Raw genomic sequence first — 17,972 nt, 5'->3', positions numbered from 1 at the left:
CAGTTGGGCATTTTTGTGCAGCCATTTTAATGATAATGCCACTTTACCTTTTTATATGATACAAATTGAGATGTTCTTGCGTGTAGAATAATGCGTAGTTGATAGCTAAAGTGCTATCCTGTATCTTTCTTATACTGTTGTATCAAGCGTGAGTGAATTACATAACTGGCAATAAACTTACTGTCATCTCTGAATGTTAGTAGTGAAAGGAAGGTAGAGAATGAGAAGTTTCATGTCATCCAGGGTATTTGTGCGCAAACACAAGTGTTGTTGTTTATGGGGCTATCTGTCTGTTACTGCCATGCTTTAAAATGTCATCCAGTGAAGAAGGAAAATGAAATTACTTAGCTGATCAATCATATACTGTGGACAATGAAAAGCAAATAATTGAATTGTTCATGTTTACCCTTTAGGTTAGAAAATTCATTGTACAAAGTAAATGGCTGAGTGTGTTCACAGAAATAAGGATTGGTTTATATTTGACTTGTAATTGTACAGGCTATATTAGTAGAACAATATAAGTTTGAATATAGTTTCATTGGCTTTTTGTCTTCATATATGTATCCATAAACACAGACAAGGCTAAAAGGGAAGGAACTTAGTGTTTTAACTAATGCTTATAGTAAAATTCACAAAATTCACATATGTTAACTTTTAATAAAAAATGGAATATACAAATTCTACTAGAAGCATTATGGTGTTGCATGTGTTTCGTATAAAATAAGCAGAACTGCTCTCTCCCCTCCCCCAAGAATAACTGAAGATCCGATCAGACCACAAGCGAGTGGATTTTTTATAGGATCCAGTTGTATGTGTTTGTCCTTCATTTGTCTTTCATCTAAACCCAGTTTATTGCATTTATACTTTATTTTTACTGATAGATACTGTTAATACATTTTAACTCTTATCAAGGCAACAAATGAACCATTTTTTGTTTCCTGTGATAAATGTCACTGTTTCACCTTGATTTTTTGGAGCATTGTCCACTTTTCAGTATACTCTGCTTCAAGCACCATCAAGTCCATTTGCAGATTTGTGCTTTCTAGCTGGCAAGCATCAAGCTGATACACTACCAGCTGGGCTGGAATTTTTTTCTTTTAATATGATGTCATTTCTGTTGTGCTGGATTAGGCATCTTTAGAAGCAGGATGTTTTATTGCTTGTAAGTCATCTAAAGCCATTTTATGTGGTCGATCTCTTCACACCCTTCTCTACTTCCCCTCTCCGATTCCTGCTGCACTGCCTGTGGTCTGACTGACATGATGATGACACTGTCCTTTCTATTAATCTGTCTACAACTGGGCTTATAAAACAGCGTGGCTGGTGGCACTCTTCACTGAATGTTGAGTAAACTGCTGTACAATGTGCAAATACTTCTTTATTCAAAGTCAAAGAATTTGATTCTTCTCCAAAACAGTTTTGCAGTAGGCAGCATAGTATCTTTTCCAGCTTTTCTGGAGTAATGTATAAAACACTTCATCTGTTGTATTGATTTTTAAAAAAACTATTGTTAGTGCTTCATCTTGTAATGAGGTAATTTCTTTTTTGAGAGAACAATTGGAAATGTTCCATTAGTAAGACTGCAAATTTTAGCTGTTACCAAATAGGCTTTTTTTGGTTTAAGTCACTAAAGCATCTGTGAATTATTAGCAATGTACCATTAGTACACTGAGTCATTATAAACCAATAGAACCATTTTCCAGTTATGGAAGCAAACGTAAAACATTACTTTGCAAATTCTAGTCTCTTCAGTAACCCTGGCATAGGCTATCTGTCCGTATTTATAGGACCATGCTAAAAATTCGAATCTAAAATGTTATTGAAGAACATATTTTTAGCTTTGGGCTTTTTTTTTATGTATTCAACTCCATGACCTCCTTACAATGGTTTCTTCTTTTTCTTTCAAATCTGGACCACTGTAAAGTTGAAAACTGAGTCCCTGAGCTGGAGATTTAGGAATATTCAGTAGTCTGTTGCTAGATATGCTGTTCTCATGCCACCCGCTGCCTAAAAGGCATAACAAAATAATAATACTAAATCTAATTGGAAGTGTCAGGTGTAAAACCACAATATAGCACTACTTTCAGACTATAGAAAAATAGCAACTCAGATTTATTTTTGGTGCTTATGGCTGAAAGATGTTCTATTTGTTGTTTTATTGTCTTTGCACTACTTCAGAACTGCACAGGCTGTGGTGGAATAACACTAGATTCTATACCATACATCTTGGCATAGAAATGGCAGAATAGTTTAATCTTATTAAACCTTTCAATTACTGCCCTACAAATGACTATTTGTTCTTGATGAGTTTCTCATTCAAGTAACCCTTGACCTCATAAAATACTAAACTCATACTGAAACCTACGCTTTATAATGCCAGATTTTTTCCCATTTTCAGTTTACGCAGTTAACTTCTATCAAGTTTAAAAATAATGCTTTAAAAGAATCAATTTCATGGTGAATGCATCTAGTCAAACAAGTCATTTAAACAACATCTTACTCCTGTGTAGCAGACCGTTTTACAAGTAACTGAGAGTTTTACAAGCCTGTGTTTCAGACAGGATAATTGGTTGTTTCTTGTATGTGAGTTTGGGTCTTAAACTCATTAACTTCAATATACAGAACCTTTCCTCGCCTGGTATGGAGTACTTAGTTAAGGTCTTTTTAGCTGTATTCATATTTAATAGTTCATCATCAAGAAGTGGTAAAATGGTGCAAATTTCGAGTATATTCTCAAAAAGCTAGTCATAGAGACTATAACCTTTTAGCTTGTCACTAGTGGTCAGCAAAGAAAACTCAATTAGTAATTGCAAATGTGAAGAATTAACACTTATCTTGAGCACAAGAACACCAAAATTTGAAGATATTATTATACCTTCATTAGACCACAATTTTGAATAGGTAGGTTACTCTAAGGTGAGTGGAGAGTGCTTAGAAAAATCTGTTGCATTAAGGTATTATAGTCAACTGATATTAATCTTCTCATCCTCTGAAAAAATTAATGTTAGCTATATATTGCTATATACAATTTCCTTTCCAGTAAGAAGCTTGCCCCAGGTGTAACGCTGGGACCTGTTGGTAAAACTGCAAGTCAGATTCAGAGGCAGAGGGAAGGAGCTGCCTGTCAGCTTGCAGAAGCCAAGTTACCTTTTCTGCTGGAATCACTTGACAGATACCTGCTTTTGTTTTTAATTGATACAATCATGAGAACTGGGGCATCACCGGCCATAATCTTCCTGCCTTCAGGTGCTTTTCTTCAGAAATAATCTGACTTTTCAGTGACACTGTAAAGGCACTCCACAGGCGTAGGTGTAGAAAGGCAAGCCCTAATTCACTTAATCAAAGTAACGATAGCTTTATTACAGATCCCGTTTTAAGCATCTTCGATATTATTATCAGTAACCCTCCTTCAAGGAGGCCGTAAATTTTATAGATGCTGTCTGTCTGCTCTAGAATTCAGGCATTCTTTGGAGAGGAGTGTGGTTTCTTTGGGTATGGGATTTTTTTATGTAAAGGTTGGTATCCTGCCTGAGATATCAGTGGATCTTTCTTCTTTGATGTATATGCAACTCCTGATGTACTGCCTATTATTTCATCTTTTTCCTTGAAGTGTGGGTCAGGATAATGTAGGGCAAGTGGTATCTTGATGCAGTAAGTGAAGAATATTCATTACTCTTTTGCTTGTCCCTTCCCATGGGACCTTTTGACTAAAAGACTTCTCAGGCAGGTAGAACTCCCTCCTGCAACCTACGGTGATGGAAGGAATAGCGCTGGGGCTTGGAAAAAGAGAGATTCTAGCCTATTACTTTTAAGTTCAAGAGTCAAAAGAACCATACAGTTCTTCAGTGTCTCATTGTATTCACCCATCTTCTCAAAATCCTTCTGGTCATCCCTGGCTTTTCCAGCATCGTTGTTGCAAACGTCTGCATTAGTTCACTAATATTACTTCCCGATACTGGAAATAGTTCAGTTACCTGCTTAAAACATCCTCTCTCAGTGTGAAGTGCTCCCTTTTTTCCATATCTATGATTGTTCGTGCATTTCCTGTCATTTTAGAGGTAGTGGCAAATCCCTTTTGCACATGGGTGTTCTCTATACCCCTGTGTACAGGACTGTGTCTGACTTGAGCTGTGTAATTTTCCTCTTGGTATCCTTGTACTTCATGAATGAATCTGGAAGCTGTGACGGGCCTTACTCAAGCAAGGTTCTAGTCACAGAGCATGAAGGGGTTCTGCCATATTTCTAGGTGGAGAGTTATTACATATCAAGAAATGGAGATGAGTCTGAAGCTGCCTGGAATACTAGTTTAAAGTGGTGGCTTGCTGTGAGTTTGGAAGCATTGGCGCTTCCAGAGGCCTGGACCTAGAAAACCCAAAGCAGAGATTTGCTCCCTCTAACCGTAGGACAAGCAGGAAATTTTCACAAACAGCTCCTGGAGAAGTCCCTGGCGCTGCAGGAATGGGGGGGTCACAGAGCCCATGGCCTTCTGGCAGCCAGGAACTGAAGCTGGTGGTGGCAGGGTCTCTGGGAGCACTTTTTGCCTCAGAAGTACTGTATGTCAACTTGTTTCAAAATGGATTTATTTCATTTTTGAACAAGAAATGGTTAATTGCAGTTAGGTCTGGGCTTCCATTGCCTCTGTGTGGACTTTGCATAACTAATAATACTCCTATCAGCAAAGGACCTGAAGGGAGGTTGAAACCATCCTGCATTTATACCCTCTGCTCTGTACCTGGTACAGAACAAGTGAAATAGGCACGGCTGCTGTCTCATCTTCTGTGCATGAGAGTTCGCATCTCATAGAACGCAGCTACTGCCGAATAAATGGCTTTTCTTTTGTGTTCATACTGGCTGTTGGCTTGGAACAGTTTCAGCAGTGTAAATGTGAGGAACCAACCACAAAACCCGTAGAAATCCTGTTCTTTGCTGTTGATACAAGAATACATGTCCATACAGTGTTTCGGTGCTTTGCAGACGTGGGCACGGTATACAGATGTTATTTATTCAAGTGCTAGATTTATATACATGTTCAGGCAAACGCAGATGAATAATCACATATGCACCTCTCCAGAAAATACTGTCTAACTGTTACCTGAACAGAAGACATGCCATTTGCAAAAGGGATGTCATAATAAGGATTGATCTTTGGACTTCTCATTATTCTAAAGGTTATTTTGACATTCAACATCACAGGTAAACTTTTTTTTGGAGGGGGGTAAAAACTCAGCACTTCTGTACCTATGTCTCAGGTTTTGTTACTAGTTGAAACCACAATCTGTAGTTAAAGCTAGCATATTTTGCTGCTGAAATCAGCGTACTCTGTTGTTAGTATTATATTCTGAAGTAAACCATTAATATCTGCAGTCTATTTAAAAAAAATGCTACAAAACCTCTGCAAAGCTCTGAAAGATACCTGCTTAAAGGTCTTGAGTGTTGAGTTTCTACTAGTTATTTGTATTCCTTAAGTTATTTAACTGAAGATGTAACAAAAAAACAAACCTGAGTGAGAGAGGGTAGAGAGGAGATGAGTGGTGATATAGTAAAAGTTTTTGATAGGTTTCTGGTAAAATTATCTTTGAATATGCTCCATTTTTTTTAACAGATTAGGGCAATAATAATAATTTAAAAAAATTATCCTAAGTTTAAATTGATCTTAAATTCAATCAGTTATTTGTTGTATATCTTAAGAATATATTTGGATATGCTAAGAATACACTTATATAGAAAATCGTCCTTATATGCAGTAAATTGGCATTTTTGTGTCTATGTAGTATATGGGGAAAAAAATGTGTTGTTTAGATGTCCTCCAAAAAGCTGACTTTAACCAGGGCTAATTTTCAGTATTACTCTTTAGGATTTTATATCATAACACTTAAATTCTAAGTATGTAGCTGTCAGACATCTGTTGCAACCCAAAGTACTTCGGAAAACATAATGGGTAAGAGAGGAAGCAATAGGAGCAGTAACTTAAAGGGTTAGTTGTAGTCTTGTATTAAATCTGATGTCTGATTTCCACTTGTGATTAATTCTTTAGAATAAATTAAAGAATTAAAACTGTAGATATTAAAGGAAAATATTCCACTGTGCTTTCATTGCATGCATTTTTGTACATTGCCTCCTTCACTGTTCTCGTTTTTTCACTTGTCACTCAAGAAGGGATGCTGTTTTGCTCACTCTGGCGTTGGATATTGTAAGCCCTCGTCTTGTTTGTCCAGCCCAGTACTGGTTGTGTGAATCTTCATCTAGAAGTCTGTTTTTCTCTATATAGATATGCTGATGCTGTTCTCATGTTATCTCTATGTCTTACAGTTGTAGGAAAAGCACATGCTTATATAAACAGCATGTGCTGGGTGAATGAGACATGGAAGGCAAAGTATAGGTGTATATTTTTGGCAGCTACCTGATTCTTACTATTTCTTTTGAACAAATTAACAGAATGTAACCAAAGAAACCTAATACGCCGTAGTACGTTGTGTGGTAAAGACTTGCATGAAAAGAGCTGATAGATGCCAGTAGCTCCTCAGAGCCCACCTTTGCTGCCATCCACATACATGCAAATCTCAGTAGTACTTTTGCACCCTCGGCAGTTTTCTGTCCTCACTCTCATCCGTCTGATTTGTCCCAGACCCATTATAACATGACATAATATGTATCTGTATAAAAAAAGTACTTATCCATTTTAAAAATCTTCCACTCTGTCCATCCTGATAGATGATGCAATATTTTATATTTTACAGTAAGCACCCTTCTCTATTCATCTTCCAGCTCTCTAGCTCACTCCCCTTTTTCTTGTCTCACACTTGCATTTGCCAGTACTGTGTGCTCTCTGGAACAGCGTGTTCATGCTGATTGGCCAGGCATCCTATTTCTTCATTCAGAACAGTTAAGTATCTTCAACATACATTTCTTTCACCAATCACTTGCAATCTGAAAAGTGTAATGTCTTGTGGCCACTGGAGATAACAAGGATGGAAAAGTGCATCTGTTCCACAACGCACTGCGTAAATTATTTTGTGGAATATGTTTATAAGTGGCTGTATTGCTCTTTGTAAAGACTTATGAGCCAAAAGTATCAGCTAGGTCTATTACAAAGCTAAGTACAAAGCTCAGTTGGAGATGTTTCAGGTAATCTTTTGTAAAAAGCAAAATTAAAAAAAAAAAAAAAAAGATTGGAAATCTGTACAAACTAGAAATACTGATTTGTAAAGCATTCACCACTACCTGCGAGTTGTACAGAAAGGCTTCTGACGGTTTTGAAGTCTTGTCTAGAGAAATTGCATACCCTGCCATCACACAGAAATGCTGAAGAAGAGAGTCTTGGGTTTTCTTTTGGTTTTACTTCAGCAGGTCATATTTTAAAAAGCAAAAAAAAAGCAGCTCAATTACATAATTCCGATTATCATAATATGTACTTAATTGATTCATTGCAAATATTTAACATTGCACACCCAGGCTTTGGATTCAGTGGCACATAAAAGTCAGCTGGCAGTAAAATATTTAGCTTGAAAGAACTGAATTTAAGAGCATTTCTATGGCTGATAGTGTTGTTTACCTCAGCTGGCGTTCCTGGGAATAGCCCTGTGCATAGATTGCTCCAGACTGTCCCTGTCCTTCACTATCACTGTCCCTTCCCATCAGCTGAGGCACATTCATTTTCCTCCCTGTTGCGTGAGAGGTATTCCATATCGAGTCAATAAATATGAGGTATAGGTGTTTTAGGAGGAGTGCTTATGAGACATAGGTGCATTACAAAGATCCCTCTAGACGTGGATGAGATCACTGTTATGAAAAAGCATAGGAGCAGGCGCACGTGAAGTATCTTTTCAGGAGGATATGAAGTGTCTCTGTCAGATGAATAAACATTATGAAACGTCTGCTGACAGTTTTGCACATTAGAGCAGCTGTTCTGGTCAGACAAGAGGTCCTTTTTAGCCAAGTGGGGTGTCAGATAAAGAGGTTTCTAGGAGGTTTTTAGGGAAAACCATGAAAGTGTTAACTGCTGTACAACAGTGGATTGAGCTAGTTGATTTAAGATAAAGTGGCTACCGATCCATTCCACCCATTCTTATAAATCACTATACTCAGAACAGGACCAGCAGAAAAGCAGGTGTAGCAGCTCAAGAGGCTGTGCATTTTGCAGTCCAGCAGACTAACATAAACTAGAGTGGATTTCAATTTACTTTTTAGCATCAGTGGTGATTTAAGCAATGGGTTCCACTCTATGATTAGTAGGTCAACATTTGTGGTTTCTATTTAATTTGCCAGAATTTCCTTTCTTTTGTTTTCTGTTTTCCTTTTTTAGACATGACTTCTTTTACCTCTAATACCATCCTTTTCCTTATTGCAACTGTTGAAAGCTTTTTTTGTTTCTTTTAAAGTCTTCTGTAGCAGTATAAATATACTCTGAGCCTCTAATTATGGTATTTTTTTCTATGCCACCTGCAAGCATTTTACCTTTTTAGCTGCACAGGTAATTTTCTTTAAGTTACTCATTTTATGTAGTTTCCCTTTTTAAAACTTAATGCTATGTGATGGACTTTTGGCTTTTTCTCTTCTCCAAAGATACTGAATTTGTGCATGCTTTGGTCACTGTTATAGGCAGCTCATCTGTTGTTCATGGGCTAGGCAATCAAAATTGCCTCTCTCTCTCCTCTGCATCTTCTAAACAGTTGCTCCAAAAGGCAGGTTTTTATGATGTCTGAAAAGGTAATCTCAGAATCACTGCTTAATGAAACTTTCACAATATCAATATGAGGAACACCAATCTCCCATTATTACTGCATTTCTTGTGCATGCAGATTTGGGATAGATGAGTGAAACATTTCATGCGGTTAATGCGTGGATTCAGCAAATTAGGTAATTTTAGTTTAATGCATCCTCCACCAGTCACCCTCTTGCAGTAGTACTTGCTTAGTCCTGTCAAAGCCTTTGAAAAATTTAGACTAGTGGGGACACTGACATAACTGTGCAGCCTTTGGTTAGATAAAATATACATGTGTTGTTACAATTTTTTTCACCAGTAAAATTGTTCAGTAAAACCGCAATGGATGCAAAAATATTTTATCCATTAAATTCTCCAAATACAGCCTGGTAATGTAGGTGACTACATGAATGTTGTATTTGTTTACAACAGATTAATCAGAGTGGGTTGGAAGCCTTTTTGTGTTGGTGAAATCTGGTATTAAAATTTTTAATTCAAATGAAAAATAATACTGTCAATCAGCTTTTTTTCATGTTGAGTAATAGATAGAAATTACTCTATATTCATGTATTACAGTATCTAAGTTTTCCTATGTGTCTTACGTTCATGTGTGTTGTGAACTGGCTAGATGAGGTTCAGTAATAGAACATACAAAAGCTTTCAGCAGGGCCTAGTTAGTCAGCTTACATATATCAATTTAGTAACATCAGTTCTACACTGCTATGCTAATTTACACCAGCTGAGGTTCTGGGCACCAATCCTTTTATTGTGTCTTGGCTTTTCTAACACGTAGGTTAAGCAACATTTGATAACCATATGCTTAGTGTATTGTGCTAGTAGAATAAGACTTGGAAGGTGGAGTGTGGGAAGAGTGGGAATAATTGCAAACGTGTATTGTTAGATTTTATTGACTTCAGAATGTGGCATAAATACAATGTCAGCTTCTCTATAAAACAAGCCCCCCACATGGAGTCAAGACATACAGGGAGATCCTGTAAAACAGTAGTAAAGAAGTCTTAAAATTATGTGGATATAATTGATTGCATTTTCTTCTAAGGTTATGTCTTAAAAATTTAGGAATCCCAAAGTAAACACTTAAAAATGCAAAGCCAGTATGTAAGTGCACACCTAATGTGTCAGGCATCTGAAGCATGTTTGAGTCTATATTTTGCTTCGGCATCCATGAACAGGCAGAAAGCTTTTCACCATTTATGCAAGAGGGCAAGACAAAAGAGTTTCTCTTAGAAACTCAGCCCTTTTGTTCTAGTGCGATTGAAGGGAGCTGCAAAATAGTTACTGCTGATTATCTGATTATGCAAGAACTACCTAGGTGAGTGACTATTCAGAGAATTTCAGTTTCCTTTGGATAGTTTGGTGATTAGTGTGCATCCTCTTAGGAAATCTGGTAGGGAATGAGTGTGAATGATGGTCATCGGGGCAGAAAGCAACTAGAAAAATGAAAGTGGATGGAGAGCTGAGAGCATTCCAGTGGAAAACTCAATGGTATAAACAGTGTTGGGCATCTGATTGTGTCATCTATTTTCCTGTTGTTGTTTCATCTCTTGTGTGTAAAAAAAGGATCCTTTTTAAGTCTAAAGAACCTTACTTGGGTTTAGAACTGAATGACATCTTCTGAGTTGAAGGGGGAGAAGTTATAGTAAATTGGGAAATATTAGTGTCTGCAAACTCCTTTCTGGAAGTTTCAAAGTCGTAGAGCCCGCTTGCAAAGCTCTGGGCTTACCAAACTCCATTGTGGTGTGAAGTTTAAATGAGGAAATATAGTAACATACCATAGAGTGTCCCTTGGGTTAGGTGGAAAACCACTTCTGTGCTACTTCTGGTTTAGTTATTTATTGTTTGTAAACCAATCAGTGTTATTTTTCTGTATTTGGATTAGAGACAAATCATCTAGCAATTCTTTTTTTCTCTGTAGGTATGAACAAAATATCTGTTACTTATGTGAATATAAGCAGTTGTGCTTTCATGCCATTATCAAAACTTCCCATGTCAAAAGCCACTGCTTAATGGTCACTTTAATTTCAGCATTCATCTAAGGCCTATTAATGCAGATACTCTGAACTGTTCCTTAGGTGTGGTAAATGATGACAGCACATTGCTGATTTTGTTACGTTTTGATTACACACCTAGAAATAGGAAAAAATAAATTTTAATGTGTTGGGCATCCAAACAAATAATTTATCTGCAAAATTTGTTTCACTAAATCAATTGATGCTGTTTTACTGCTGAAATAGAAATTCTATCTTGGCATCTGCAGTCACTGAAAGATAGCTTAAAGGTATTTTCTTGGCTAGAGGCACCTTGGTAAGCAATGTCGTATTTGCCTGCAAACGCACAAGCTAGTCTGCTTATTGCCATCATTTCGTTATGTATGTGTTTCTAGATATTTAATGCTTTTAAACCGAAGTACTCTTCTTACAATGTAGTAACCTTTTCCTAATCGTTTCTTCATATGGTATAGCCTTAATTCAAGAGGCTATGTAAATAAGATTGCGGACAGACTTCAGTGAGCTCAAGGGGCTGATGGCAATAGTCTTCCAGTAGAGGGGGTGTGGTGGACATCCTCTGGGTTGTGGGTCTGAAACATCTCAAATTACTCAGCCATATTTGTCAGCTTAACACCAGCAGGCTGCTCTATCAGCTAGCTGCGCTGACACCTTGCTTTGTTATGCTTCTGTGCAGCTTTTAGTTCCTCCCCTTATTTAGCAGTCAAGGAGGCTGTTGCTGAAACAGGCAAGAGAGCTTTCTTCACCTGCTTCTCCAGTACTACGACTGGTGCAATTAATTCAATATATTAATGGGGGTAAATTCAGTTTGGTGTCACTTCAGCTGCTGGAGACATTACAATATATACCTTAGAGAGATTAGTATTTGGGTTCTGATCACATATAACCATGCTAACATATCAGATACTAATATGGTACTGAGATAGAAATGCTAAAAAGTAGGTGTGCTGATATTAAAACACTGGTTGTTGAAGTCCCATTTATTTCAACTTCTATGTTTTCTGAAATTTGTTTGAGGGGAAGCAAATGTCAAGTACCACGCTTCATTTTCAAATGTTTGCAGGTTGTTATTGATACAACTCTGCTTTGTTGGAAAGAGATTTTAAAAGGTTTCACCTGTATCTTAGCTGGGGAAGCAGAAGTTCCCATCTCAAAACCACCATTTTTTCCTGATATTTATTCGTAAACACTCTCCTCAAAATTCCTGTCTAAAAAATAAGAAACTCTTCCTGCCACATTGTCACGGTTGAATTCTGATTTATGTGGGTTGATACAACTACAGTCGGTTTCTTCTATTAGAATACATTACTAGATAAACAAAACTGTTGTGTAGATACTATAAGAGCTGCATAGAGATGTTGCAGCTTGTTTGGGCTTTGGAAGCTTTTTTTTTCTTTCTTTCTTTTTTTATCCCATGTAAGACTCCATGTAAGGTACATGGAGCTTTACACAGTGTGGCTGCAGTTGCCTGTCTAGGGCCTCTACTGCCTACTACAATACAAGTAACTGTTCCTGTTGTTGTGCATGTTTATGGCACAGTCTGTGATAAAAGAAAATTAAGACTATTTGGCAATAATTAAAAGGAACAAGAATGTGCAAGCTAAGTCAGGACTAAATATTTCTGTTGGTATGTTGACAATAGCAAGTACTGATGGATATAATTTTGGATGTAAAAACTAAATGTCTATTTTGACAAGTCAAACATTAGTGGACTTTTGGATCAAATAGTGTTGGATCAAATACTATCAAAGACTAAAATTTTTATAAAAACAGTAATCTGTGGACCAAAATAACCTGCAGACTGCTGTCTTCTCCTAAGAGGCATCAAAAATGTGTTTTGATATTGTACTTGCTCTTTTGAAAAGTGATTGGAGTATGCTACTAAATGAAAATCTTTTCTTTCTCAGTCTTTCTGTGGGTCTGTGTTTCTGCCTTGACAGTTGGTGTAATTAGCATCACTGACGATTGCTCGTTCCAAGCAACTGCATCTTCCTCAGTTATTTTATCAAGGCCTATAATGACCTTAAAACTTACAATTCTATATTGCATCATATTCTTATGCCTTCTTGCTGCACGATTGCTGCAGAAGTAGAAATGGAATGAGTTTCATTAAAATGTTTTCTTCTTTATAGGCATTATTAGGCATTGTTAGTAAGCAGCTGAAGTCTGCTGGAATGTGCTGGATTTTGAACTAAGATGATTGTAGAAAGCCATCATATCTCAAGTATAATACTTATTACTGTCCTAATCACATTAGTGTGCTAGTCTTCTGTGTTTAATTTTAGAAACACTAACTGATTTTGGAAGAATTTTTATTTTTCAGTGTTCTCAAGGTCGTTAAGAAACCCTTTGCTATAGTCTACCTTTGACTGGAATGTTTAGGATTTGTACATTTTTGACAGTTCATTTGTATAGTTAGAGTAGTCTGGTGACAAATTCTGCATCTTAAGTGTTTACCAATAAATGGATGATGAAACATACAGCTTTAACATTAAAATACAAACATAACCTAAAATTTCTTAGTTACTTTTGCTGTTTTGGCTATTTTTTTGAAGACTTGTTTTGTGTGCTTTGCTCTTTGCCTTGAGTCCGTATAATTCTTCCCCAGACCTCCCATGCTGTTAAATGTATGGGTAGAATGGTAGCTTCCGAGCAGGTCACTCACCCCTAAAGAAAACACTTTCAGGTCACGTCATATAACCTGTATTATAAGAACAGCTGTGGGTAAGATTCTAAAAATGAGTATCCTGATCTTTTTACATGGGGTTTTTTGATGTTTTGTTTTGTTTTGTTTTTTTAAATGAGAGACAGAGAGTTGTCATTATAATATTAATACGTTGGTCTCTTTTTTTCTTAATAGATAAAAAAATATTTTGAACTTGAGCCACTTGCACGTGGAAAGCGCTGGATTCTTAAACCCTGTTCCTTGGATGATATGGAGGCAGTAAAAGACAGCTTCTCCCTTCTAATAAACTTGCTAGAAGAGAGAGACTTCGAACCTGCAAGAATGTGAAACGCAAGAGAGAAGAGTGGTTCTCCAGGCATCACTGTACCTGCACATTCTGCTCACAGCTTAATTATGGTGTGGTATCAAGACTGTGCTGCGATATGTTGTTCATACACAGTTAGTGCAGAATGTCCTTTTATTAAAATAAATATTCTGTGAATCAGGTACACAACTATTTCCAGTAAAGTTGTCTACACTACTGAAATAGGGAGTTCCTCTTTGTTTACCACTATTTCTGCACACTGCACGTTGCTTTCTTGCGTTGCGATCATCCTTGATAGGAAATTTTACACGCACAAAAATAACATAGTCTGTAAAGGAGGAATTATACCTGCTACCTTGGTTTTTAAAAAATAACTAATGTGTTAAGGTTTCGTGAGACTAATTTGTATTAGCTTGTTTACTGACCCTGCAGTATGGAAAGCACAGCCACTGGGAACCTTAATAGGATACCTTAAAGGCAAGCAGTTTCATGTTAATGCAAAGGTTAGTCTTGAAGTTTTACTGAGTGAAAACACAGTTGACAAGTTAGTTGATTCCTCTGCTAAAGTCACAACATAACCTTGTCAAAGGCAGAACCGTTATTTTGCTGGAAGCTTCCTGAAAGGTAAATTAGCAAATAGATGTGTGCAGATAACAGTATTTGGGAAAAACAGGTGACATAAAAAGGTGGTCTAAGTAACAATATTTTTAGAAAATACACAAAAGTTGGATAAAGTAATAATTTTCATTGAAAGTAGTTTTCCATAAGAGAAGCAAAGCAAATGTCTGATAATTCAGCTGTGGAGGCTTTATTACTAGTTAGAAGTGTGACTGATTTTAAATAAGGATTGCTACCTTTATCACTCACTCATAGAATACTACTCTTATTGTAACATTGCCAAGGCATCTATACCATAATTAAGGACCTTCTAGTGTTTGTACTGTAAGCTTCTCTTTTCAGGAGATTATAACTTGTTCTTTCAAACTTCCTCTGGGCTAAATCTTACTTAGAAGACAAAAAAGTATCATTGGAAACAACATTTGTAATACATTTGGAAAAATCCTATTTGGTTCCAGTAACACAGTGCATATTTCCTCTTTCCAAGTTTTCCCCATTGTAGGTTTGCAGTTTTTTGGCTGCCTTTTGTTGATTTTTTTAAAACCTTATAAACCGATTTTGTCTATTAAAGAAACATGCCAGGTCACTGGTTCACCATTAAGTCAGTCACAACAGGGTATGTGCAGATCAGTCACTGGACTGGTGCACACCTTGGATGTTGTGCCTTGTGCGTTCAACTACCCTTGTGCATGACTGTCTGCAAACACAAAGTGTAGTGATCTGTCAGTGCTTCCTCATCGATTCTGCTTCTGTTTTGAAACTCGTAACTCCTTTTTTCAGGGCTTTAAGCAACATACCTTTTTACTCTGAGCATTTATTTTTTAAGTTTGAAGTTTATTGTAGTTTCTCACTAGTTTATTTGGGAATAAGAAAAGAGCAAAGATCAGCTTTTAAAGGCTTATAAAAGCCATTTCTCTATTACTTGCAATTATACTCTTTGTTAAACAAAATATTTTTAATAGGTTTTTTGTTTACTTTTCAGTTTCCACGGTTTTCTTGCATTGCTCCCTCAGAATTATTTCTGGCCAAATGCATGGCCTGATGATCACTGTTTTAACTTGCTTCCTATTATCAGAAAGACACTGGGAAAACTGGCAAACTCCTTGTTTGGTTTTGTGATAGAATAGGCAGAAAGCCTGAAGGGCATCTCTTCTTGCCTTGTTTTTCTTCTCTTTCCTGCCAGGTCAATCGCTTCACTCCTAATACCATTGGAAAAAACCAAGAACTGGAATTGTTCATTTTAAAACACAGAGAGGAGCCCTATGTTGGTTCAGTTCTCTCTGCACAGTTTAGACGGGACCCAGCCACCCATCAGTTACTCTTGTGTGGGTTAAGGAGGCTTCTTTCCCTGGATTTAAAGAGGAACTGGATCTAATTTACAGTTCCAAACTCTCTCTTAGCTGACGTGAGCTTAGAGGCTACAGAGTCCCCAGATTTCCACAAGGTCCCCAGATTTGTGTCCTCTTCAGAGACAATGACAAATAAGAAGTGGTGTGGAGGAGTGAGAATTATTTCCCAGAGAAGGCAGTTAGGGGAGGCAAAAAGAGGGATTCAGAGCTTTTACTGCTTTTTCATTGAGCATTAGTTAGAAGATGAGAGATATTTTTTTTTTACTATTTTTCCCCTTCTTTCCCATAGTAAAGCTATGGACCAAAAGGTACAGCAAATGAAAATAAGCCCAGCTGTATTGCATTCTTAAAACCATACTTACTTGTACCATCAGTGAGTCTGGTCCAAAGACCTCAGAGTTTCCAAGTTAGTTTTGGTCATGATTTCCCAGCTGTGCACTTTGGAAGGTGCTACATGACTAACATGCAAAAGGCCCAAGTAGTCAATGAGAATATGGCTTTGGCATATGTCAGTGACCACTTAGACTAGGACCTTTTGATGCTTAATGCTTTTTCTTTAGGAAAATGCCAACTGCACAGGAGCAGTGATTCTTTTTTTTCCCCAAGAATTATTTTGAATATGCTTTTTTCTTACTAATACAGTGATCATTCCTCACCACAGGTTGAAACAATACCTCATAACTGCTTAAGGCTAAGACCAACACTTAACTTTACTTTGAATGTAGTTCTTCTGTGGTTTTGTGTTGTGGATGGACTTAATGGATGTGTACCTTTTTAGTATCTGTAAACACCTTCACCTTTTTATGAAGGAATTAAAAATGTTCATAGCAGCTCACATAACACTTCCTTGTCTAAAGTGTTGTTGAATCCTCTGGCTATGATAGAATATATAAGCACCATGCAGTTTTTATTCTGAATGACCAATCTCAGTTGTCTCTTTTTTTTTTTTTTTTTTTAATCTTTTCACATGTCCTCATCATTTAGGTGAAATAAACTTGAGCACTAGGCTCTACTTACAGGCAAATTCATTAAGGAGTGAACATTGTCTTTTTAAAAAAGATATTGTGCTTTAATGTTCTTTAGCCATCTGTTAAATTACTTTGTGTTTGTATGTGTGCGTATGTGTATGTGCCCACATTGGGCTTCTTCTCAGACCTATTGCTGTCTGCAGTGTCTCAGCCGTCAGAATGAAAACATTATCAATCAGTATCCAACAACAGCTGGTTTTGACAAGCTTCTGTCTGCTGCCTAGTGCTTTACAACTTGTCAATAAGACCTCTTTGTCTACCCGCTCTGAGCTGCTAATCTTACTGCTTCCATGTTGTGTCCCGTACTTGTTCTCCTGGCATTTGTATGGAAAAAAAGTTAAATCTTAGTGGGTTTTGATATTCTTTCTTGCTGTATAATGCTCCATGTGTATCTTAGCTTGCCTCTTCAAATGCGTTATACAAAAATCTGTGATGTATTATTTCATTTAACTTCTTGCATTTCATTATATTTATAGAAGTTGCAGATTTTTGTACCGTATTAGTTAATACAGTTGCCTTTTTGTAACGGCAATTAATTTATATTACAAAAGTTTGTATCTTTACTGTAGTCAAAAGTATTAGTTAACTGCCATATTATCTTGACTTTATACTAAAAATACAGTGTCTATACACAGTTGACCCATTCGACTGCTGATATGAGGAACTTGTACTGTTTGTGATTTATACATGATTTCCACTATCAAAAAAAAAAAAAAAAAAAGAAAATAAACACTGTGTAGAGTTGAGTTGCTAAGTTTGGATTTCTTGAGTAGTAGCCAGTTTGGGAGTATGGCGTATTACCTTAATTTGGAATCTTCAAGATAAATTATTTACTCCTAGATGAAAGCAAATATTACTGTATAATCATTGCTAAATTATTAGTTACACATAGTTATGCATTTACACACATACATATATAAAATAGAAACTTCCAAAAATTGGCTGATTTATTTCCACAGCAAGATGTTGTTACACTGGAAATATATCTGAAAGACATTGCAGGTTTACTGGTGGAACAGAGATTGGAATAATCCTTATACAATTATTGCATGTTGAACTGAGAGACATGTTTATATGACTAGAAATTATTTTTAAATAAAATGACATGGCAAAGTACAGATACCAAAAAAAAAACTACAGAAGTTGAGCAAAGGAAAATACTATGGGAAAAATAAAAGCTTGCTGAGACAACTCAATGTTATCGTATCAAATGCTGTTTGAGAAGAGACTCTCACAACTCAAGTTGTAACAGCTGATGGAAG

The 17,972-nt window shown here is 36.7% G+C and overlaps 1 protein-coding gene across 5 annotated transcripts in view; it reads left to right on the top strand.

Annotated features, from left to right (window-relative positions):
* ARL15 (ARF like GTPase 15) overlaps positions 1–17,456 on the top strand; it is a 228,881-nt gene extending 211,425 nt beyond the window's left edge. For all 5 annotated transcript variants that reach the window (XM_087759859.1, XM_087759853.1, XM_087759855.1 and 2 more), the window contains one exon: positions 13,586–17,456. In XM_087759859.1, coding sequence (XP_087615985.1) covers positions 13,586–13,738 — 153 coding nt within the window. In that variant the 3' untranslated portion in view covers positions 13,739–17,456. The remainder of the gene's footprint in view (positions 1–13,585) is intronic.
* Positions 17,457–17,972: the final 516 nt, after the last annotated feature.

Source organism: Nipponia nippon, unplaced genomic scaffold (genome assembly GCF_047370975.1).
Source record: "Nipponia nippon isolate SJK-2023a ecotype South Korea unplaced genomic scaffold, ASM4737097v1 scaffold_20, whole genome shotgun sequence".
NCBI classification, from domain to species: Eukaryota; Metazoa; Chordata; class Aves; order Pelecaniformes; family Threskiornithidae; genus Nipponia; species Nipponia nippon.
This window is presented reverse-complemented; position numbering and strand designations above follow the sequence as displayed.